Genomic DNA, 25,097 nt, shown 5'->3' with positions numbered 1-25,097 from the left:
GCAATACGTCTTGCACACTTTTAACAATTCACTTGCACAGGTGATCAACTTGAAATTTTGAAGCTCCTGTCTACTAACTTTTTCTTCCAAACTCTAAATTCTCTTATCTCATGTACTGTCAATGATCAAACAAGTAAACTACAGAAGAAACAGTTCATAAACTCCACAGAAAGGCACGTGAATACCTTACGACTTTATTAATCTTAGAGGGAATAAGTTTACAGCAAATCCCACTACCAATGTACTTTTTATCTGAGCTCACATTACCGCTAGAGAACCAGTTGAAAATAACATGGCCTTCTCTTTTAGTCCTTGAAGCATGATCAACACTCATCTTTGTCCTAAGTACCTGACTACTACTGTATAATTATTGGTTACATCATGGGAAGTCCTTGTGGAGGAGCAAATGCTGGTGCATTAGGCATTTTTTTGTCCACGACAATTGCTTGAGTAGTGAGAACCATTCCTGCAACTGAGGCTGCATTCTGCAAGGCACATCTTGTTACCATGGCTGGGTCGATGACACCAGCTTCTACTAAATCCTCATACTTGTCAGTCATTGCATTGTAACCCATCTTCCATTTGCTAGCCTTTATCTTCTCCACTACTACTTCCCCTTCAACCCCAGCATTCTGAGCTATCAAAGATGCCGGAGCTACTAATGCCTGCAACCACAATTAAACTTTACAAAAAGAACAAAGAAAAAGAAGAAGAAACAAGAAACTTAAATTGTTTTTGGTAAGAGATTCATCCAAAACAGGCTTTCAATAGTTACAAACTATTCCTTTTGCACATGATTTTTGTTCAATTAGCAACCATAATAAAGGACAAGAAAATTCTAAGATAAAGAAAGAAAATGGTATGCTACTATATATGCAGCAAGTGTTCTGTACATTCATGTCTAATTGCGCGTTATCCTGTGTTGTCACTGCTTTCCCGTTCCCAAATTCAAATGATACCACCCGAAGTCATCATCTGTTGTTCAGTGTATGTTTCCAAATTAGATTATGTCCTAGAAGTTAGCTCATGCCCTAACACATTGCAAGTTCTTGATCCTTCCACCAACAGATAGTGAGTTGGTTAGAAGTTAGCTAGTCCTCTCAATATTAGCATTACAGTACTATCCATTTGCTATAGAAAAGTTGCTAAAGCCTACTAAGTCAAGTGATACTGTTCAGTTGATTCTCTAGCACAGATGACTAAAAACCCGAATTTCTCCAATCAAACAGATTATGCCATAATAATAATTTAATAGGTAGCATACTCACAAAAATAAAACAAATAACGAGAGAACTTCTTGATTGAAGTAACTTGGGCACTGTTTACCTTCTGCACAATGTCAGCGCCCAACTTCTCATCAGGATCTTCAAGATTGTCCTTAATGGCAGGGACATAATTTGATAGATGAACCAACGCAGCACCACCACCAGGTACGATTCCCTCTTCAATTGCAGCAAAAGTTGCATTTTTTGCATCCTCAATTCTAAGCTTGCGGTCCTCAAGCTCAGCTTCTGTTGCAGCACCAACCTTTATGACAGCAACACCTCCAGACAACTTTGCAATTCTCTCAGAAAGTTTCTCGGAGTCAGACACTGATTCTGACTTGTCCAACTCCTTTTTAATCTGAGAAATCCTAGCCTGTATCTCGTCCTTCGACACATCATCAGCAAGGATGGTTGTTGAGTCCTTGGTGATAGTCACCTTTCTAGCAAAACCTAGTGCTTCGACCGGGGTATTCTCAACAGGCATACACAAGTCAGCTGCCTGGTACTCGGCTCCTGCAAGTATACACAACCAGTACTTCAGGAAATGTTCCCTTGTGAGGTAGATGCATTTGAGACTAGAGACACGATGCTTGATAAAATAATTCAGTCCACTATCAAAGAAAAGCAGATAGGATAATAGCACTAAGGGGATTCACTTAAAACAGAATTGCTAAATAAACTGCAAAATTTATAAATTCAAGGAGAGTAAAACTACACATTATCTAAGAATTCTACTGGCTTAACATCCCACCAGCATCAGGTATAACTTCTTCCCCCTTTCCTCCTCAAACTCACATCCAAAATAGAAAATAAAAAACATTTTTTGAAGATAATGTACTATTCCTCCATTAATATAGTTCAATAATATGCTTTCACTTTCTTTTTTTACTTTTAAGATTATTCTGAAGACACCTAATCATACCAGAATGATGCTAACATTTACAACTGAACATCTCCGTTGGACAAATGCCTTCAATATATGCCTGACAAAACACAGACAGCTTCCAAACAAGTTTACTCTAACCAATATACTATTATCACTTTGTGGGAAGTGGTACAATTAGGTCAGGCAAGTTCAACCACCTGTTACAATGGCAATATCTTGAAGAAGAGCCTTCCTCCTTTGACCAAAACCAGGTGCTCTGATGGCAGCAACATTCAGTATACCTCGCAGCTTGTTCACAATAAGAGTAGCTAAAGCTTCTCCAGTTACTTCTCCAGCGATAATGAGTAGAGGGGCTCGTAATTGAGTTGCCTTCTCCAAGAGGGGCATAATATCCTTGATTGCTGAAATATCGTGATCTGTAACCAACACTCGAGCATTCTCAAATTCAACAACTAGTTTCTCCTGATTGGTGATGAATTGTGGGGAAATATATCCCTTATCAATCTGCAAACGACGGAGCAAAGTTTGCGTTAACATATATTACAGGCAGTGCAAGAACCATAGTGGGGTTCGTGGGTTCAGCAGAAGTACAGAACCCACAGCTTCTGTCTCAAACCCCATGTATATACATGATAACCAAGTATTAATTAGAGTTGGATATATATGTTGTAACCCTCATTCTCAACTCAGAACCCATGACATCTAAACTTTAGATCTCCAACTGATTACAGTTGAACTACCAACCAAATAGAAAAACGAACTGTGGAGAATACATTCTCGTCTAAGTAGGTACATACCTCCATCCCTTCTTCAACACGAACAGTGGTTTCAAAGGAAGAGGATGACTCAATCGATAGAACACCATCAGGACCAACTTTGTCGATTGCATCAGCAATCATGGTTCCGATCTCATCATCATTTCCAGCAGAGATAGAAGCAATAGCTGGTGGGAAGACAATTATTTGCAAAATACTTATTGCCATCCATTGTAGCAGTAACAAAAGAAGGAAAATTAATTACCTTTGATGTCATCACGACCTTTAACAGGCCTAGCCCTCCTTTCTAGCATTGCAACCAAAGCATTTACAGTTTTGTCAATGCCCCTCTTAAGAGAGACTGGATTTGCACCAGATGTAACACTTAAAAGACCATGCTTAATGATTTCCCGGGCAAGAACGGATGCAGTTGTTGTCCCGTCACCAGCAGCATCATTGGTTAGGCTTGCAACCTTCACCATAAATTCTAAAGTTTCAGTACACAAATCAAGTAATATGATAAATGTGACAATCGTTCTTTTACTGTCTGTCTTTAGAACAATTAACCAGATACAGGACAAATTCAACAATGATCTGAACGGAAGAAAATAACCAACCTCTCTGATAAGGGTGGCGCCTGCATTTTCCATGGCATCAGCTAGCTCTATGGCTCGAGCAATCGTGACTCCATCGTTAACTACTTTCGGGGTATCATATTCGTCTAAAACCACATTCCTCCCTACAGAAAAGTAACAGGTCATCAAGAGTTCATATGAAACAAGCAATACAAAAGCATCATAACAGCGTTGATCAAATAAATGGCTGATTTTAGAAACACAGCTGGTATAGCATGAAACCCACAGGATGCGCTGATTGCAGCAATGCTGGAGGAGGAAAATCAATTCTGGCTTCAAAAGGAAAGTCTCTTTTGATGAAGAGATGGAAATTTTAACTTGTTATATTTTGGCAATGTCATATTTCTCTGTGCTTTCACACAGGAAGGATGACTAACACATAACATTGATACATCTGCAAAATGTCTTACGTTTGAAGTCTTTGCCTCCAAAAGGGGAAAATAACTTTCCATACAATTATCTTAACTTAAAACTTCATATGTACTTGTTTCAACTAACACCAAGACATTATTATTAATCTCCAATACTCAAAAATTGCATCAAAGCACTCTCCGATTTGCTACGTATTATGATTAATCTTGACTCTTACTTTTTCCTAACCAAACACCACTGAGAATTGACTTCACTCTTAGCAAAGACACTCTACATCCAACAAAAAAAAAAGAACTTCCATTGATCTGGAAGATGAAGCTTAGGAAACATACCTTTAGGACCAAGAGTGACACCGACAACATTAACGAGCTTATCAATTCCTGCTTGAAGGGCAGCTCTTGATTTCTGGTCAAATGCAATATCTTTAGCATTTGCCCTTACTACTAATCGGCTCTTTGAAGCCTTATTGTTGAATTTCTGTCTCTGCAATTGATTCACCCTTCTTCCTTTCAACACCACCTTCATTTAACACCCAATAGACCAAAAAAACAGTTAAAGATCACAACTTTAAGCAGATCCCAACAAATAAGAAAAATATCTTAAGATTCTAACAAAGAAGATGAAAATGAATGTACCTGTTTAGAGGAAGAAGGAAGAATAGAGACAGTGGAGATCCCATTTGCAGAAGCCATTATCAGAAGAAAGTGTATACTGAAAGAGGGTTTAAGCAGCTGCAATGATATTCTTCTACTAGGAGTAAAAGGGGGTAGGTGGAAGCATTAAGGTTTGTAGCACAAATAATACTATTTGAAAATGGAATATTATTTGAGAATTTAAGTTATACATTTTCTTTTTCAAATAATAAGGAGTTTCTAGGATAGTAAACATTATAAGCGGAGAAACATTATACATAAAGGTAAACTTTTGATTTAATAAATATATAAACAAATATTGATACTTTTTGGACACAAGCTGAATGTTCAGTTTAAAAGTTGTGATTTCAAATAACTGAGGAAACAAAAAGAGGAAACTCCAGAGAGGGTAAAAGAAAAATTATTTTTCTCTTTTTAAGCAAATTCATTTGACACACAAATGTTTAGTGTTAGATAAGTTATATTTCAAAATGCATTTTATTTTAAAAAACAAAAATAAAATTAAACCCACTTCTGAAACGGGCTATGAATCTCTTTTTTTAATTGACCAAATGTTACACTAGTTGTTTTTTTTTAAAAAAATAATTCAAAATTAACCAAAAAAAATAAAAATAAATTATATTGCAATTATTTTTGCTTTTGGTTTCTAACGGTTGTCATGAAAAACGTGCGTTAATTATGAAAACGAGGAGTGCATTTAATTGCGTTACAGTTGACAGAATTCACACGCACACAGTATTTTTTTCAATCAACAAAGATTGTGGTGAAGTGGTAAGTACTCTTTCATCCATAATCAAGAGGTCTCGATCGGCTCCCTTAGGGAGTGCTTTCCCCCCGATATGAGACTTTTCGGCGTGAATCCAGATTTAGTCGGGTTTCAATGTGGGTACCAGACACCGGGTGGAAAACCAAAAAAGAAAGTATTATTTTTAAAATAACAAATAAATTGAAATAATTTTTTTTAATAACAATATATATTTTAAGACAAACGCCTCTTAACAAAGATAAATTCAGATTATTTTCATTATAACAAATTGAAGTAGTAATAAATAATTTATTCTTTTTATTTTTAATTTTGTTGAGAAAGAAATCGTATATATATTATCTTCAATTTTAAAAGACAGTTAGGCGCAAAATTCGAACTCGGCCAGTTTGTCCCTTTCCTATATCACCTCCCCGCCGTTTCTTTTCCCCAAAATAAACCACTTTCTATTTTATCAAACTAAACTTTCCAATTTTGATTTTTTTTAAAAATTCACACAAAAATTGTAGAGTTATTATTTGAATTGATGGTCCTTTTCATGAAAAATGTGTAGACGAAAACAATGGAATTCCAACAATGTCAGCTTTATCTGCTTTGCGATTTTGGTTTCCATGGCGAATTTGGGTGCTGGGCAGCAAACTACCGGCAACAATTCCATGGGAATGCAGCTTCTCAAGGGAGCTCTCGCATCACGCGTCAAAAATTTGACCACCATTATGACCAAAAATATGAAAGGACAATTGGATTTTTGCATCGAAAATGTGTAAGTCATTATTTTCGTTATAAATGAACGTAACTTTCTGTTCATTAGGGATTCATAGGATCATGGTAATTCTCTTTTAATGCTACATTAGGGGATTGGGGATGGGGAAATTGGTTGGGGGATTAAATTGAACCCGCATTAAGGTGAAGGTTCAGATAGTCAAACAACTGAACTAATTTAGATACATTAGTTGTGGCCGGCTATATGAATTCTTAATACTTATATTTTTTTGTCAATACTGATTTTTTTTTTTTTAATCATAGTAGCAGAGATAATAATGATGTGATGCATATGTAATGTCACAAAGAGGTTCTTCTGCTCCTCTGTTATTAACAAGGAAAAACATACCGAATGAGTAAAGACAGCTGTGATTCTACCAATATTCTTGTAGTATAGGGGAATGGAATTGTTTTTCTTCTCCTAAAATTTGTGGTGTTTGGCTTTGATGATTCAAATATATGGAAGGTTACGATTTAGTCTTAGTCAATAACATTTGATTATGTTACAGAGACGCTGAGTGGGATGCTGCTTTCAATTTCTCCGATAACTCAGATTATTTGCAAGGGTGTCTTAAACAGACAAAAGGTACGAGGTGCTGGATAGATTTCTCTGAGATACTTATCTTTTCCACTTTGAAATCCGCTTCTCTATCTGGATTACCTTTAAAACCTTGCAGTATGATGTTACTGTATAGAATTATAGTTTCTGATTGACCAAGTAGGTACATAATATGCCTTGTCTTTTTTGGTAATTTGAATAATAGATTCACTTTTTCGTGACTAATCATCACTTTCTGCGATGCAATAGAGCTGTTAGTGGTATTAAAGCTCCTTTCTGGTCTTTCTGTCTTTATATTCATAATGTCTTTGGTGGCCTGATAGGGGATGTTCAGCAGCGATTGTGTACGGCATCAGAAATAAAGTTCTACTCTGTTAGTTTACTGGAAGCAACGGATGAAAGTGGCGTTGCAAAAAGTTCCCATTACCTGAGACCAAACAGGAACTGTAATCTAACATCATGGAATTCTGGATGTGAGCCAGGATGGGCTTGTAGTGCTGGAAAAGACACAAAAGTCGACTTTGAAAATGAGAAGGAGATTCCATCTAGAGTTCTAGATTGTCAATCTTGTTGTGAAGGCTTCTACTGTCCTTATGGTCTGACCTGCATGATACGTAAGTATCTGGATTCTGGAAGTTAACAATGACTAACAAGCTTACAGTTGCTGAAAAATTGTTTGTTATCTGGAGTAATTATTTATCTCAAATCAGTTGATAAGCAAACAAAATTTTAGAATAGCTCAAAAAATTCAATTGTTTTTTCGTGAGCTGCTTGAGTTCATTTGCTGTCTCTAAGGTCCTACAGCAAGCTGTGATTTTTGTTAGACCTTTCTGATTATTCTTATCCTTTACCTTTTATTCATTTGTTTGTTTTGGTTTTCCAATTATTTCGCTCAAAGCATTTGATAGCAAACCACAACCTAGTATTGCTTAAAAGACAAGCCCATATATACATATATTCAGTTTTCATCTTGAGCTGCTTTCTGCATTTGTTTGCTCTAACAATTAATCAGAATCTCTGAAATTTAGTATACTTTTTGATTGTTCTTCTTCTTTCCCTCTTGTTGATTTGTTTTTTTTGGTTTTCCTTTTCTTCCCTTGAAGCCTGCCCGATGGGTGCTTATTGCCCTCATGCAAAACTCAACACGACCACTGGTGTATGTGATCCGTAAGTTTTGTATTTCCTGCTGGAGTTGTTGTAATTATTATTACTATTATTATTATTATTATTATTCTTTTTAACATACATTCACTTTCTTGACCTGATATTACTGCCTGAAAATATGCAGCTACCGCTATCAACTTCCTAATGGAATGGACAATCATACTTGTGGTGGAGCAGATGTGTGGGCTGATTTTGTGAGTGCTACTGAACTTTTTTGTTCGGCAGGATTTTACTGTCCATCAACTGTCCAGAAGAATCCTTGCACTAAAGGGTATTTATTTTTCTCCCAAAAAGTAGCTCATTTGCTTTTATCCTGCAAGTTTAGGCAGCGGAAATGCATATCCAAGGGAGGTCACCGGGTTCACGTGAACCCATGCTCCCCTCCCGAGATCATATATAGTAGTGTTATTTATTGAAATATAAATGTGTGAACCCACACTCGAAGTATCATATAATGCGATGATGGTTGGGTGCACCTCTCTACGTGAGGTTAGAAATTTGAATTTGATATTTTTCTTTCTAAAATAACACCTCTCTAAGAGGTTATTGGTAGAATTTTTGGAATTTTAATTAACTCCTATATATATATAAATTAATTTTGGACCTATAATATTAAAATTTTAACGGTTTTCAGTAATAAGAACCTAAATGTCGAACCGATCAAATTTATATCTTAGATCATCCTTTTTGTATTAGTGCACGCATTATCTCGAAATTCTGGATACGCCTCTGAGCGAAATGCAAGGTGTATTCTGATGCATGTTGTGCATCTTTTTGCTCATAATCATAAGCTCATGCTAATCCCATTTACTCACCTACAACTAATTTATGTGTTTTTCAGACATTACTGCAGAGCTGGTTCAACAGAACAAACAAGTAAGTGTATATATTAGATAACAGTCAGCTGTATTTCAGTATAGAGTTTTTTATCATCTTTTTGGTTGCTTATTTATATATGAATGTCAGAAAATGAATCAAGTTTGATGCTTCTAAACATATAGTACCGGTGAAAACCACTTGTCAAATCTCTTCCCATTTGTTGTCTCATTTCACAATATATTTCTGATTAAAAAGAAGAACAAAAACATACCGATATTGTTGAGGAGTGTCACTACAACAAAAACAACTTTTAGCGGCATTAAATATTGACATTAATAAAGAGTGCTAAAGTCTTTACTGACATTAGTTAAGTGTCATTAGAACCAATGTTGCTAAAGGCTTTAGGGACATATACAAAGAATGTTAATTGCCGCTAAAAATACATATTTAGCGGCAATTAAGAATTAATTGCCGCTAATGATAATTTTTTATGTAGTGTGTGAAGCTTGTTAGTTCCAACTGAAATACAGTTGGAGGAATTCTTGGATACTCAGTTACAAATTAGGCATGCTGTCATCTCAATAATGGTCTTTCCTTAATCTGCTGTCTACCATTGCAATAAAATCAAATAAATTCAAGGTACAATAATAATGGCTGGAAAGATCTAGGGCATGTCAGGATGGTGAAAAAAATTGATCTGCTTTGCACATTGTAACAACTTGCTTCAAATTTCTTTCTTCTAAGAGAAGGGTTTATTTGAGTTCCTTGTGCGGTTGTGGGGTGAGACTATCTTCTTATTGACGTGCTTTAAAGCATATTATTTTAACTTCAAGACAATTCTACATGTTTTTGCTGCTGCATATCCAGTTGACAAATGGCTGTATATTAAGTAAGAATCTTAGCATGTGCTATTTTGTTACATGAACATGCCAAATGATAAAAAATGCATAACAGTTGTTATTCACACGCAGGCTGCTATAGATTTGCAACTTGTGAACGTCAGACAGCAAACCAAAATATCACTTTTTATGGTCTCATGTTTTTTGTAAGTCATCATCTCATTCTTAAGTTATGCAGTCAGTGACTATCCAAGATAATTGTTGTGCTTATGAAAATAGTGCTCTTGAGTTGGTTAGCATTGCATGGCTATGCATGTTTTTTATTTGTTAGGCTTGAAGAGGAAGGAAGAAACTGAGAAGTGGTTAAGAGGGAAGAGATGGATGAATTTCTTTCATGTCATGGATGCAGAACTGATAGAAAGAGAACCCATTTCCTTTGAGACGAGAGAGGAGTGGAAACGGGATATTGTATCTTTGCTCTCAGGCTAACCATTTCCTTTAAGAAAAGGGAATAGGGGAAGGGAAGATCAAGATATTCCATCTATCCATCTTTCATTTAGCTTACTATTTATCTTCATGAGCAGGAGGAAAGGGGAGAGATTCAACTGGACATAATTTGATATCCTTCTATCCCAATTAAAGTGGATAGTTGAAGCACTAAAACCACACAAACAACCAGGAAACATGGTCCCAATCTGATACATCCTACAAAATTTGGTACATATTTCATTATAACACTGACATTCAGACTACATCAACTGAACCATGTGAATATAGAGTTGTTTGGGCCTGGTAATATGCAATGGATGTCTATTCTGTAATTTGGAAGTTGTGTTTATGGAATGTTGCAACGTTCTCTTAAGTAATTATCGTACAGATTCTCCTTTTATCTGAAAAAAATGTTGCATCCTCAGATTTGCATACATTTTCATTCTGTAGAGATATTAGATTTCTAATGTAGATGGTTTTCTGTTCAAGCATTTAGCTACAATTAAAGATGCACATATTTATTATTTATACAGACGTAAGATTCAGATTTTACACAAAAATTTCTCAACTGTTTTTTTCATTTTTCTATAGGGTGCAATCATGCTTGTACTTCTAATTATATACAACTGTTCTGACCAAGTTCTGAGCAGTAGAGAACGAAAACAAGCCAAGTCCAGAGAAGCCGGTGCAAGAAGTGCAAGGGAAAGTGCTCAGGCACAAAACAAATGGAAATCTAACCTTGCTAGCATGGGGTCTCAATTGTCGAAGACATTCTCCCGTAGAAAGTCAACAAGGCAGGACATGCAGAAGGATAGTGATCCAAGTAGACCTGGTAAGGATTCTGGCTTGCCCTTGCCCCCAGGTATGTCTCAGGCAAAAGCAAAGAAGCAACACAACCTCAAGAAGATGATCAATGAATCTGACGACAGCCAGCCTGATAGTGAAGGTTCCAACATTGAAACTGGGGATAAAAAGTTCAAAAAGGACAAGGGTAAACAATTACATTCAAGGACTCAAATTTTTAGATATGCATATGGACAAATCGAGAAAGAAAAAGCTATGCAGGAGCAGAACAAAGATATGACGTTTTCTGGAGTAATCAACATGGCAAGTGAGTTTGAGATACGGCCCAGGCCTCCTATTGAGATTCACTTTAAAGATTTGACACTTACTTTGAAGGGGAAAAACAAGCATCTGTTGAGGTGTGTAACCGGGACATTATCACCTGGCCGTGTTTCTGCTGTTATGGGTCCATCTGGCGCTGGAAAGACAACATTTCTATCTGCATTGACTGGAAAAGCTGCAGCAGGGTGTACTACAACTGGTTCGATTCTCATAAATGGAAAGTCTGACTCTATTCAGTCTTACAAGAGAGTTATTGGCTATGTTCCTCAAGATGATATAGTGCATGGAAATTTGACAGTGGAGGAGAATCTTTGGTTTAGTGCTCGGTGCAGGTATGCCGCGATAAGCTTTGTTACTATTTACCTAAAGCTTAGTTATTGCTGACTCAATATCTTCCAAAAATCCATATTTTCTAAACGTAAAGCAGTCCTCAATTTCAAGCTGAATTGTGAATCTTTGACTTCTATGAATAGTTTGAAAAAAAAAAAGAAGTACCTCTTTTTGTTATCTGGAAAAGAGTTCTTTCTTGCAGTTTAGCTTTCTAGTTTGCAACTAGTAGCTTCACATTTATTCTTATCCGCTCGTCAATGTTGAATCGTTCTTCTAGATTGGCTGCTGATTTGGCAAAACCAGAAAAGGTTTTAGTTGTTGAAAGAGTCATAGAGTCCCTCGGGTTGCAACAGGTGAGAGATTCTCTTGTGGGGACAGTGGAGAAGCGAGGCATCTCTGGAGGCCAGAGGAAGCGAGTAAATGTTGGGCTTGAAATGGTTATAGAACCTTCTTTGTTAATTTTAGATGAACCCACTTCTGGTCTGGATAGCTCTTCATCTCAGTTATTGCTTAGAGCACTTCGTCGTGAAGCTCTTGAAGGAGTGAATATATGCATGGTGGTTCATCAACCAAGGTATTGTTTGCAATCATAGTTTCTTCTCATCGATCTCCCAATCAAAATGCTATTTGTTTGCAGTAGTAATAGAATAAATTATATTTAGCTATATATCATAACAGATAGTTGTTTGTTAATTGCTGATTGTTGTCCTTGATTTATTAGATTAATTGTGTTAGCCAAAGTTATATTCTCCTTGCAGTAAATGACAGAAGATCTCTTGTTTCAGCTATACTTTGTTTAGGATGTTTGACGATTTTATACTTCTAGCCAAGGGTGGCCTTACAGCATACCATGGACCAGTGTCAAAAGTTGAAGAGTACTTTTCAGGAATTGGAATCAACATCCCAGATCGTGTTAATCCTCCAGATCACTTCATTGATATTTTAGAGGGAATTTATAAACTTCCAGCAAGTATAGGAGTAAGCTATAAAGATCTTCCTCTTAAATGGATGCTTCATAATGGTTACCAAGTACCACCAGACATGCTAGGTCCTTCGGGATCAGCAGCTTCTTCGGCTGGTGATAATTCATCTCATGGAGGAAGTTTGGCAGCTGTTGGTACTGAACAATCTTTTGTCGGAGAGCTGTGGTCGGATCTCAAATCCAATGTTGTACAGAATAAGGACCATATACAGCACAGACTTTTGCCATCAAAGGACTTGTCAAACCGAAAAACAGCTGGTTACCTCCTCCAATATAGATATTTCCTTGGAAGGTACGACTGGCTCCTTTCATATCCAATAGTATACTTTTTATTTATTCATTGATATGTGCTAACTGTCATTCTGCTGAATGCCTCTCAAATTGAGTAAGTCTTTCCATTAAATAGAGAGTAAAAAGATTACACATCCCTAAAGATCTGTCATTCCTATCCCTAAAGATTAGTTATTCTATCTCTATAAATCTATTATTCAATCCCTCTAAATCTGCTATGCTATCCCTTCAAATCAGCTATTCTATCACAATATTTATTTCTCTGATCCTACGACAAATCTATATAATAATACTAACTTATATAGCACTAAATAATTACATTAATATATACAATTATTCTCATGCTAACACTAGCAAGTCATTTATTTTGTTCGTTCTTCAATTCCTGTGTTAGAATATTTTGAATCTGTCCATTTTGCTTTCCCATAGTTAAGACTAAACATATTTATATAGTAGCTAACATGCCCAAGAGCCTGACAAGCAGATTTGTGCTAGTATGTTCTTTGCTTTATGAATATTTCAAGTTAGTCTGTGATATTCCATGACTGCCATCTACCAACAATTTAGTATTGTATATTAATCAGACTCGGCAAGCAGCGACTGCGGGAAGCGAGGATACAATCGGTTGATTATCTTATACTATTACTTGCTGGGATCTGTTTAGGAACAATTGCTAAAGTGAGCGATGAAAGCTTTGGAGCACAGGGTTACCTTTACACAGTCATTGCAGTTTGTAAGTTAAAACTTTAAAACAGCTGATATATGTAGTCTTATTTTACTGTGCACTTGGTCAAATGACTGCGTAAAGGTTAAAAAAGGAAGTTTACAAGTTTTAGAAGGTGCATCAAATTTTGAGTTCTGCTTGAGAAATTTACGAAATACATATCATGATTTCTAGTAGCAGTTAATCTTTAACTCATCACTAATAAATCCATTTCTTTCTTAACAAATTGAAAGGGTTTTTGCAAATACAATATATGCTGCACTTGAAGATTAGCTTAGTGTAAATTATCATATCAAGCTGGCAAACTTTTTTCAAGTCAAATCAAGTAATTCGTTGCTGTTTGTTTGAACTTCTTTTCTGCTACACCTATCCATCCGTCAGATTGACATCCAGCCGGGTGAGCGATGACATCTCCTGTTTACTGATAGATCTGCCATCGCATTACTACTTACAGGAAGAAAGCATCCCGAATCTCAAAAAAGGCAAGATACAACAGATACTGAGAAGTATAATAGGGAAGAGAGAGCTTAGATTAAGAACTTGTATTAATGATTAAGCATGGTATCTGTTGCTCTAAAAGTATGTCTTATGTACATTGTATAAAACCATGAAACTTCTGAAAGAAAATTGTGTATATTAGTTCATTTCACTTGATGTTACCTCAGTCATTATGAAATTTTTTAACTGGCAATCCTGAAACTAGCCTTTTTCATATGTGCTAAAACATTGTTCTGATCTAACATAATGTTTATTCTTGACTTTCAGCTCTCCTCGGCAAGATTGCAGCATTGAGGTCATTTTCTCTAGACAAAGTATACTATTGGAGAGAGAGTGCATCCGGCATGAGCAGCTTGGCTTACTTTATGGCCAAGGATACGCTTGACCATTTCAGTACAATTGTAAAGCCTGCAGTTTATTTATCAATGTTCTATTTCTTCAATAATCCAAGATCCACCATTTGGGATAATTACCTCGTCTTGCTTTGTCTCACATACTGCATTACGGGAATAGCTTATTGTATGGCCATCTACTTTGAACCTGGTCCTGCCCAACTGGTGGGTGTTTTGAACTTAAATGGTTATATAATATGAACCGACTCTTTACTGTGATTCTATACTTACAAACTAATTTTGTCTGTCCAGTGGTCGGTGTTGCTACCAGTTGTTTTGACTCTCATTGCAAAACAGGACGATGACCCACTTACAGCAAAAATAGGAAATTATTGCTATCCTAAGTGGGCTTTGGAAGCATTTTTGCTTGCAACAGCTAGAAGGTTCGGTGCATTCTCTCTCTTTGTATCTCATATGTCGAAATGGTGTATTTCTTTAATGCTTTAGAGTTGTCTTGCCTGGCATGATAAATTCCTGCTAGGTTTACACTTTGCTTGTCATCAACCATCAGGCATTCAGAATCAAATGTATCTGGTCTTTGGCAATACAAATGTTCATTAAGCCAAGTCTGGACAATGTTAGAGAAGTCGTTCAGGCGTAAAGTTCTGTTAAAAACTATTTTACTTCCAGGTACTCTGGTGTGTGGTTGATCTCAAGATGTGGTTTACTAAAGTCAAGGCGCTATGATCTTGGTGATTGGTATCCTTGCTTGATAAAGCTCATCCTTGTGGGTTTCCTCAGCCGTTTCGTGGCATTCTTCTGTTTGGTGATGTTCCATAAAAAATAAGTCATCTCTGTTCTCTTGCTTCATTGCTTGGCATTCCAGCACAATCACGGTAAAATGCAGGTTTGCAGAATTTGTACAAGAACTTCATAAATCGTATACGACTATCTTCCATCCACAATGTAAATGGTCTGTGATGGCAAATGAAGTCAACACTTTTGGCAGCGATGTAAAATGTACATATGTGCTAATTTTAGTTTCTTTGGAAGTGTTACCTTGCTTCCTGAATCTTGTTATTAGCTATAACCCTTTAGGAGAAATGGCAGAATGCCTTCTTGACTACTATACATAATTTTTCTTCCATATCCTTTGAAAGTTTACAAGGTACCAAAATATTAATGTGAATTCTGGAAATACTATATTTCCAAGCCGGTGTCTGACTCACACATTGGAGTCCGATTAAATCTAAATTCGCACTGGAAAGTCTCACGCTCTCTAAAAACCCTTCTAGTTAAGGATACTATATTTTTATATTGCCGTTACCCTACATGTGTTCATGGTTAAATGTAGACCACTCGTGGGGTTTGGAAAGTTTTTTTTGTTTTTTTGTTTGTTTGGATTTAACTGATTTCTTTTTTGACTAGGTGAGTTTCTTTGGTCAGCAACTTTTGTATTACTACATCCAAAATCTATCATTATGCCATATTTATAAAAGTCCACTTTCTTTTATTTGACCCATAAAATTTAGAAGACATTATTAGAGTATTAGATGGAGGTTAAAGTGAAGTGAGAAATGAAACACATCATCAAGTGGGTTATCGTAACATAATTAAACAGTTTATTGGATATGACATCTACGAGGTAATAAGTTCAATTCATGATTTTCAAATTTGAAAGTTCATTATGAATTATTTTTTTGAGACTATTCTTATCAAAACCTTAACTTACAATTATATATATATATAAAAAAAAAGATATATATTCTACTGAAAACACATCTTAAAAATCTCATAAACCTTAAAAATATTCACGAAAAAAATGAAGATATCAAATATTATCTTTCTCGAGATTAACTGAAAGTGAGATTAGACATTTTTGGCAAACTTTTCAAAGAATGCATGCGTTGGGTGCCGATGGTCCACTTTTTTGCTGTTATTTCCGTAAGTCAAAAGGTGAATAAGAAGAACCTTTTGTCCTCCTTTTCTTAATCATTTAATTACATCTTGACAGTATTTATCATAACGTTTACTAACTTTGTTGTGAGTATATTGTTGAGATTGAATACTACTACTACTTATTAATATTCCAACATGAAACCTTTTGACAAAATTGGAACTCTAAAATGTCACTGCACTTTTGATAGACATGACATCAAAAGAGGGGAAGACGACTCATATAATTTTGATTTTTCTGTGGTCAAAGTATTGCATCTCTTAATTTGTAAAGTGTTCCAGAAAATTCTTTGGCGTATTAAATTGAAGTTATAAGGCGTGTTGATCATTTCCAAAATTTTCAAAACTCAGACTTGTATAAAATACACTATATAATACTTCCTCAGTTATGCTATATCAACTAGTTGTACTAAAAAAAAATGCTATTTTTATTCAGCATTGTCATCTTGATCATTTCCAGAGATTCTTCATATGTCAATGAAGTTTATTATAAGACAACTTGTAAATTGCATTAAAAAAATAATACAAACCTTAAAGTTTTTAAAAAGTCAAACGAAAATGGGGAATGTATTGTTGGTATGTTATGCAATAATTAAGACTTCAGTTTCAAGACATTGTATTGGGCCACCCACCGAACAAGGATTCTGCTATATATACCACCCACAGATGAGTCTCAGGTTTAAATTTTAGGGTATGAAAATTTATGCAAATTCAAATTAGTTGAGCTCCAGTGCAGATATCGAATATCAAATGAAAAACCAAAAAGAGGATTTTGTTGTATATTGAGTACTCATAGCTTACCAATATTTAAAAGAAAAGGAATACGACTGACAAATATGAAGCACAATCTAAGTTGCTCAGACTTTTTAAAAATATTACTATATCTGTGTTAAATCTATAAAAAATATATTATTTTTAAATAATTTAATACACAATTTTGAAGAGTCTGAAAACAACTACTAGAAACAGTCGACTAATAAAAGGTCCTTTCAGATTAGGTATACTCCTTTCATTTTCAGCCAAACCAGAAAAGTGTTTCCTTTTAGAATTGGAACCCAATCTGCTAACCTCAAATTATCTACTACCCCACCTTCCTAATTTATAGTAGCCGCCTCGACTCACCCCTACTTTAGTTTATTTGACTAATTAATATTATATCTCCGCCAACTCAATTGATTGTTTATTTGAATTTTCATTTGTCCCATTAGAAATGAAGAAGAATATTGGTTTTTCAACTTTTCCCTTTCCATCATTCATCACCAAAACTCAATCCCAATTCTTTTGACTTGTTTTTTCATCACATCATTCAATTCTATAGGATAATAATAAAAGCTTCTCTTCCCAATTATATCTAATCTAATATAGTAACTATATCTTGTTAAGTTTCATTCTTGTTATTCTTCCCAATTATGACTTTGGTAGATGAGCAATAATCTGAATAATCATCATACCTTGTTTCTTTATGTGTAAAACGAAAATGGCAGTTGATGCTGCACAACCCATTTCAACCCCAACAAGAAGATCCCGTTATTCAAAAACTCCTAAAATCTCTTCTACACAACAAGCACAATCTTCAACATCTTCTAAACAGCCAACAAGATCACCAGTATCTAAATCGGGTCCAACAAACAGCAACAATCGGGTCAGTTACACCTCCAACTCCGGTTCCGGGTCAGGGTCCGAATATCACCTTGACACCTCCGTTGCAACAACCTCCGTCTCCAGCCAGGCATCGCTCACTAGTTTCCGAGCATCGTTGCCGGATAATCCTCAAGTTTATGATTTCTCCGATATTCGTGCCGCCACCAACAACTTCCTTGCCAAGCGCTACTCCTCCACCTCTTCATCCCAATCGTGGCGATGCACGCTCCATGGCAAAGATGTAATTATCTTCCAACGAAGAATCCAGAAATCTATGGAGAAAGCTGAATTGAGAGCGAAATTATCAGTGATTTGTAGAAGTCATTACAAAAGTATAATTAAACTCCTCGGTGCATCAATTTCTGGCGATCACATTTACTTAGTGTACGATTTTGTCGTTGGTTCTAACCTTTCTCTCTGCCTCCGGAACCCTAGAAATCCAAGCTATACGGTTCTCTCCACTTGGATGTCACGAATTCAAATCGCTACTGATGTTGCTCACGGTCTGGATTATATACACAACACTACCGGTTTGGAGATCGATCCAGTTCACAAATATGTAAAGAGCAGTGGAATCATCGTCACAGAGCCTTCCTTTAACGCAAAGATTTGCCATTTCGGAGCGGCGGAGCTTTGCAGTGGAAGCGAGAGCAAAGCCGTGACGAATGGCGGTGAGATCTACGAGGAGGCACCAGCAGTTTCAACGCCTGGGCGCAAGGGATCGGCAACCAGGACTCGCGAGTTTGAAGGCGTGAGAGGTTACATATCGCCGGAGTTCCAACTGACAGGAGTAGCAACACAGAAGTCCGACGTGTACGCATTTGGAGTTGTGCTGTTGGAATTGTTCTCCGGCGAAGAGCCTGTTAGGTTCAAGTACGACAAGACAACCGGAAATTACAGTAAAATCTCCCTTATAGATACGGCGAGGGAAGTAGTTGAGTGCGGTGGCGGTGGGGAGGAAGACGGCGGCGTAGGAGTGGAGAGACGGTTGAGGAATTGGGTGGACCGGAGGTTGAGTGACTCGTTCCCGGTCGAGGTGGCACAGAAGGTAATCCGGTTGGCGTTGGATTGTTTACACGTGGAACCAGATGATAGGCCGGATATGCGCCGCGTGGCGGGTAAGATATCAAAGCTGTATTTAGAGTCCAAATTTTGGTCGGATCGGGTCAAAATGCCCACGGAAATATCTGTATCATTAGCACCTCGATGAGACGATAATTTTTTTTATTATTTGGTGAAAATGTACTTTTTCAAAGAATATTTGACATAAATCCACTAATTAGTTTAAAGGAGAATATATTTGCTGTTAATTTTGTCATTTTTTAATTAAGATTGTGACGCAACTACTAGATGCTACAATAGAAAAGTAGATTCCAGATAATGAGGGAAGACATGGAACAAATATTTTATAGTAATGTCTTTAGTTGACTACAATTCTGAATGTTAATAATAGTACTAAATGGACAGGAATACATTCATTATTTTAGTATGTAAGATATAAGAGTCGTTAATAAGATCGATTTGGGTGATTTTTTCTTATTAGAGAAATTTAAAGGAGTATAGTTTATACGTTTCGTTTTAATTTATTTATTTTATTTTCTATAATAATATTGTTTCCCGATTTATCAGTGAGGTGACTTCATCATATACGTCACTAAACTTTTGTTTTTTATTTACAAATATCTTAATTAATTATGCTCAACCAATTATGATTCTGTATGAATGAAGGCGACTTTGATATAGTATTCTCTGTGCTTTTGAATTTCATTTATATGGCCATTAAAAGGTCTCCCTAGAAGCAAAATTGTTTGTTTGAACCTAATAAATTATCGTGGTATAACTTTAATATGTAATCATGTAAATAATATGGTGAGTTGTAGAAACCACTTCTTTATCGAATTATTATTATTATATCGAGAGAGGAGGAGGGAGAAAGGGGCCGAGAAAAGATTAAATTGTGCTATGCTAATGATATGATTTGAGCTCAGCCAAATTAAGTGATTATATATACAACGATTCATTTACAAATTAAGTGATTAGTTATTCACTTGATAATCTTTTATCTCCATACTGTACATGGCCTAAATAGTTGAGATAATATCAGGACCAAATGCATCTGAGTCTCTTTTTGGGCTTGTTGTTATGAATAGGCCTAGACCAGTATTGGCTAAGCGGTTCAACATTGGATTAATTGGTTATGTGTGGGATTTCAATAGGTTTATATGAATTGTAATTATGCTTAGGTAAAGACTGTGTTTTTCATTCCCAATTCTCTCTTAGTCCCCTCATCTCCTTCTCCTTTATTGTTACTGTTATTATTCATGTTCTTCATATTGTATACATCAAAGCTTATTAATTTGTTCTTTCTGTTATTTATTGTTGACTTGAGAAAATCACAAACATTAATTTTAGTGTTTGTTACACTTGTCCATCGTCTAAAATAGTGATCTAAATCTTAATATTTAGCAAATCTCACTTTTTACTAAGGACATCCATTATATTATGTAATTGATCTAAATCAAATCTTGGATGATTAGTAATCCTTCTGTTTCATACTAAGTGATATTTCATGTAAAACTTCTTCTTTTTTAAATAAAAGAAAAATTGGAAGAAAAAACAATATCTTTTTTATTTAATGAAATACCACTTATTTTCAATTAAAAATGAAAAAGTAGAAGTACAATTTATTATGAAAATGGGGTGCGGGGTTTGGTAATATTGCATGTCCATTTAGAATTGCTTTAATGGAAATTTGTGATGGAATGTCTCTTCTTCTAACTTGAATAGATTCTCCCTAGATGAAAATAAAATAAAATAAAGTCTCCCTACAATTTTAGCTTTTGTACGTTTTTGAACTTTCTAAATCCTTTGTGTACACGCTTAATCAAGTTAACTAGTTTCATATTAATAATTTAGACTTATTTTTGGAATTACAAATGCTAAGAGAAATTGTATAGTAGAAAATGATAATATTCACCTAATTGGTATGCTCGATCAACAAGATGAAAATATTTGATTTCTTTTAAATATTTAAAATAATGTTAACATTCCTAATAATAATTGCCTCAATTGAAAGATGGTTTTGCCTCAGTTCAGTGTGCCCCACAGCAGTTTTTATGACCTGATCATGTTAATTAATATCCTTAACAACATGCATGAATCAATATATATCTATAGAAAAAATTTATTCTGGGCGAGGCACAAGTATGATGTGGCAGATAAGAGTTGTACGAGGCCCATTTATATATTGCCAAGTGGATCACTTTCAGAAAAAGGGATCACTCCTCTTTCTCTCTTTTCCTTTTAACGTTTTTTCCCTTTCTTACTTCCTTTACTTTTTTTTTTTCCTTTGGTTTCTTTTATAAAATAATTGAAAAAGGGGACACCCCTCTTTCTCTCTCTTCCTTATACTTTCATACTTAAATAACTTTATTCATGAAAAATATGAAATTCAAAAAATTTTGCTTGACTCATTCTATTTATTACATTTTTATATTGTTTTTCCATCTCATATTAATTATTTATATTATTAAAAATAGTTATATAAATTTATTTTTTAATTTACAAAGATATGATTAATTAAAAATTTTCTATTTTATTATAACAATTAATTATTTTTGAAAGTATAAATAAAATTTATAAAGTTTCCAAAAAAAATTAAGGTTTATATTTTATTTGTGTTTTCTTAAGAAATTTGTAAAAGAAAAAGTAGATCATTAATATGAAAAATAAAGAAGGTATAAATTTAGTATGTTCTTTTATTTTTATCTCAACAATTTCATAATCCAAAAACACTTCAATCCACAAATACTCTTCAATAAGTAACTAAAACGGAAAGAACATCAATGATCTTGAAAAACAATTACATAAGTTTTGATACTATTGTCATGAAATTCAAAAAGGAAAAACATCCAAAAACACCAACATAAATACATATTATTTCGTCAATTTATACCATATTTTTATTCTTAAAAATCAAGATAGGTGAAATTTAATAAATATTTTGCTTATCTACTTTTCTTACATGTTTTTAGAAATTATAAATATAAATTATATTTTTAATAATTTATTCCTTAAAAGAATTTTTGCAATTTTACAAAATTTATTTATAATTATAAAAAAATTAATTGTTAGGATTAAAAAAATTACTTATATCTTGATTTTATAAACTAAAAAATAAATTTCAAACAACTATTTATTATAATAAAATAAATAATATAGAATAGAAAAAATAATAAACTAAAAACTTATATAATGATCGTAAATTTAAATCAAAATTCAGTACGTAAAAAAAGAAAAGCATAAACTAATTAGTTCAGTGGGTTGATTACATGAATTTTCACTAATTTTTTTTTTAATTTCACTATCCTCAATTTTCTTGAATTCATCCAAAAATAAGTAAATTTAATTTTTTCGACATATTACTTTAATTTCCCCTCAAATAAATAGTAATAGAGATATAAAATATATAATAGATACCGTGGGTGAGTTTCAAAGTTTCTTTATTAAAACAAAAAATAAAAAATAAAATTTACACTAAGAATTAACAAGCAAAAAGGAAAATGCAAGTAAGAAAGAAAAAGTAAAAGAAAAGATTAAAATTAGAAAAGAAAAAGCAGGGAAATAAGTACATATGGTCCCACATTTTATAAAAGAAACCAAAGGAAAAAAAAAGCAAAAGAAGTAAGAAAGGGAAAAAACGTTAAAAGGAAGAGAGAGAAAGAGGAGTGTCCCCTTTTTCTGAAAGTGATCCACTTGGCAAAATATAAATGGACCTCATACAACTCTTGTCTGGCACATCATACTTGTGCCTCGCCGCCCAGAATAAAATTTTTCTATATCTATATAACACTTAAAGAAAACTTCAACGTAAACTCCAATAATAACTTCAATTACAATACCCAAAGCAAGATCATATTGATATATACACACACTTTTACTACCATGCATATTTACATAAGGTCAAATTACATGGAGATGAACTCTGACCACAGCTTATTCGCATTTACTAATACTAATAGATATATCTATGGACAGTCCGGTCCACAAACCATCCCGTATTAGCAGGGTCCAAGAAGAACCACATTCTAAGGGGTGTAATGCAGATAGACTACCCTAATACTAATAGATATATGTAACATTCATATATCATACTCCATATTTTATATCATTTCAAGAGCATTATTTTGGTAGCTAGCTAGGGTTACATATTTTAGACTTTTCCATCATCTGTTTTATCATTTTTAGGAGAAGCACCTCCACCTCCACCTCCTCCACCATAATTGTTATTGAATTCTTCCCTACTCATATAATGATGATTATCCATTGTTCTTGTTTCTCCTCCTCCTGCAGGTTGCTGCTCATAATTGTTCAAACTCCTACTTGTAGCCATGCAAGAACTCATCATGATCATCACCAACATAACAACAACAAAAACAGTTCTCATTTTCTCCGCACTTCGTTTGATCAATCTCCTGCATGCCATATGATCAATAAAAATTAAAGAATTTGACTTATATACAAAGACGATATAAAGAATTTCTACACTATGATCCACATGTTATATATATATATATATATATTCTAGGTTACGAAACTATGCATAACATAGACAAGTTGTTTGTTGTTGTTGTTGTAGAAAAAGATCAAAATTATCAATGCATAAACAAGTTAGAAGAATAAACCTAAATAGCCATCCAGCGAACCTCTTAAAAATAGTTAGAGGATGTATGTATACTCCATATATAATGTGTATAATTAATGTATATCAACTAGGAAGAAGAGTAAACAATGAATCTGATCGACTATTTATGTAAAGTTTCCTAGATGGTAAACTGAGGAAAATTGGTGAAATTTGAAATTACCCGGATTGAGGTTAGTAGAGCTAATTAAGGATGCTTAAGGTTAGTTGTGAGGTATAAAGAAAGATTTAAGGGTGTTTATATAGAAAATAAATCTAGGGTTTCAAGTTAATACTGCTTTTTAAAATTAATTTTGAGATACTCCACCAAATGAGGCAATATTAAGTGGGCTTGCCATATTTGCCAATCCACATGATGGAGCTAAAGGAAATAATGCAATATAATATAAAGAATACCACATTACTGATAGTAGATTTTATGATATACCATATAAGTCAACAAATCACAGTTATTTTACTGTAATATTGCCTTGTTTTGATGAGGATAAAATCTCTAAATTGCTTTTTGTCAATTTGCATTATGTGGTATAATTCTAGTCTAGAAATGTGGAACTTAGTGTTTGATTAAATTGTGTCCATTATCAAAGTAATTCAAGATTTTTTTAATTTTTTTTTCATCTGGTGTTCAATATTTATATTAAAGTTCGATTAAATTTAAATTTGCCTAGAAATTAAAGTCTCACATTGAGAGTAAAACGCTTCCTAACAAGACAACTTTGTACCAGAAAAATATAAACTCGAGACTTATGAGTTATAATTAAAGATAAAAGAATACTTATTACTCCATCATAACTCTGGTTGGTAAAGTAATCAAAGACTTGCATTCTAAGAGGCATCATGGTGATTGGTGAATAATACTAGACTCCTACTCCACTGGCTGCTGCCTATTTGAATGACGTTTAGGCAGGGACACTACTAAGTAACCACAAGTCAAAACCAACGAGCGTCCTCAATTTTTTTTTAGGAAAAATTATCTAAATACACAACTTATTTTACTATAATTTTTTTTAAAAAATTACCATTTGAAAAAATTGCAAAAATCTTTATTTTACGTGATGTATCAATCGAATACATCACTTTACACGATATATCGATCGGATACATCATTTTACGTGATGTATCGAGATGTAAGTGATGTATCGGGACGTTACTTTACGCGATGTATCAGTCGGATACATCACTTTATGCGATTATCGAGACGTACGTGATGTATTGGGACATTGAGTGATGTATCCGAAACCGAGACACAATGTATCAGGACGTTGAGGGATGTATCTGAAATCAGGACGTGATGTATAGGGACGTTTTGGGATGTATCTAGATTCCACAAAATTTAAGGGATTGTTGTAATTTGAAAAAGAATAGAGATATGATGTAATTAACTCTTAACACTATGGAATTTGTATAAAATCTACTTTCTAAAAAAAATAAAGGGAAAAATGACAAATATACCCCTGAACTATCGTAAATAGTATGGAGATACACTCCGTCATACTTTTGGGACATTGGTGCCCCTGCCGTCCAAAAACTAGAGCATACATGCCCTTCGCTCTAAC

The 25,097-nt window shown here is 34.4% G+C and overlaps 3 protein-coding genes across 3 annotated transcripts; 2 read left to right on the top strand and 1 right to left on the bottom strand.

Annotated features, from left to right (window-relative positions):
- Positions 1 to 178: 178 nt before the first annotated feature.
- LOC125872472 (ruBisCO large subunit-binding protein subunit alpha-like) lies at positions 179 to 4,696 on the bottom strand. Its single transcript, XM_049553207.1, has 8 exons — positions 4,549 to 4,696; positions 4,246 to 4,432; positions 3,524 to 3,645; positions 3,172 to 3,379; positions 2,949 to 3,094; positions 2,349 to 2,655; positions 1,327 to 1,778; positions 179 to 665 (listed from the first exon to the last, which is right to left on the bottom strand). The coding sequence occupies exons 1-8, from the start codon at positions 4,603 to 4,605 to the stop codon at positions 375 to 377; spliced, it is 1,770 nt and encodes a 589-aa protein (XP_049409164.1). The 5' UTR covers positions 4,606 to 4,696; the 3' UTR covers positions 179 to 374.
- Positions 4,697 to 5,840: 1,144 nt separating this feature from the next.
- Positions 5,841 to 15,228, top strand: LOC125872471 (ABC transporter G family member 28-like). Its single transcript, XM_049553206.1, has 14 exons — positions 5,841 to 6,092; positions 6,601 to 6,677; positions 6,974 to 7,264; positions 7,754 to 7,817; positions 7,939 to 8,085; positions 8,656 to 8,690; positions 9,605 to 9,678; positions 10,553 to 11,418; positions 11,694 to 11,990; positions 12,202 to 12,690; positions 13,274 to 13,422; positions 14,179 to 14,468; positions 14,556 to 14,686; positions 14,934 to 15,228. The coding sequence occupies exons 1-14, from the start codon at positions 5,875 to 5,877 to the stop codon at positions 15,088 to 15,090; spliced, it is 3,285 nt and encodes a 1,094-aa protein (XP_049409163.1). The 5' UTR covers positions 5,841 to 5,874; the 3' UTR covers positions 15,091 to 15,228.
- A 2,176-nt stretch (positions 15,229 to 17,404) lies between these two features.
- On the top strand, positions 17,405 to 19,150 carry LOC125874771 (lysM domain receptor-like kinase 3). The gene has a single exon (XM_049555792.1). It carries the CDS (start codon positions 17,662 to 17,664, stop codon positions 19,048 to 19,050), a length of 1,389 nt encoding a protein of 462 aa, XP_049411749.1. The 5' UTR covers positions 17,405 to 17,661; the 3' UTR covers positions 19,051 to 19,150.
- Positions 19,151 to 25,097: the final 5,947 nt, after the last annotated feature.

The sequence above is a fragment of the Solanum stenotomum genome, chromosome 8 (genome assembly GCF_019186545.1).
Source record: "Solanum stenotomum isolate F172 chromosome 8, ASM1918654v1, whole genome shotgun sequence".
NCBI lineage: Eukaryota > Viridiplantae > Streptophyta > Magnoliopsida > Solanales > Solanaceae > Solanum > Solanum stenotomum.
The sequence above is the reverse complement of the archived record's forward strand: the minus strand, read 5'-3'. Positions and strand labels throughout refer to the sequence as shown.

What these genes read in the sequence shown, in the direction of transcription:
- LOC125872471 (XM_049553206.1), top strand. Translation starts at nt 5,875, where the DNA reads ATGTGTAGACGAAAACAATGGAATTCCAACAATGTCAGCTTTATCTGC. An exon ending in TTTATGGTCTCATGTTTTTT is followed by an intron (nt 9,679 to 10,552) that starts GTAAGTCATCAT and finishes ATTTTTCTATAG; the next exon opens with GGTGCAATCATGCTTGTACT. An exon ending in AACCTGGTCCTGCCCAACTG is followed by an intron (nt 14,469 to 14,555) that starts GTGGGTGTTTTG and finishes TTGTCTGTCCAG; the next exon opens with TGGTCGGTGTTGCTACCAGT.
- LOC125874771 (XM_049555792.1), top strand. Translation starts at nt 17,662, where the DNA reads ATGTGTAAAACGAAAATGGCAGTTGATGCTGCACAACCCATTTCAACC.
- LOC125872472 (XM_049553207.1), bottom strand. Translation starts at nt 4,605, where the DNA reads ATGGCTTCTGCAAATGGGATCTCCACTGTCTCTATTCTTCCTTCTTCC. An exon ending in TGTCACTCTTGGTCCTAAAG is followed by an intron (nt 3,646 to 4,245) that starts GTATGTTTCCTA and finishes ACTTTTCTGTAG; the next exon opens with GGAGGAATGTGGTTTTAGAC. An exon ending in AGGTCGTGATGACATCAAAG is followed by an intron (nt 3,095 to 3,171) that starts GTAATTAATTTT and finishes TCTTCCCACCAG; the next exon opens with CTATTGCTTCTATCTCTGCT.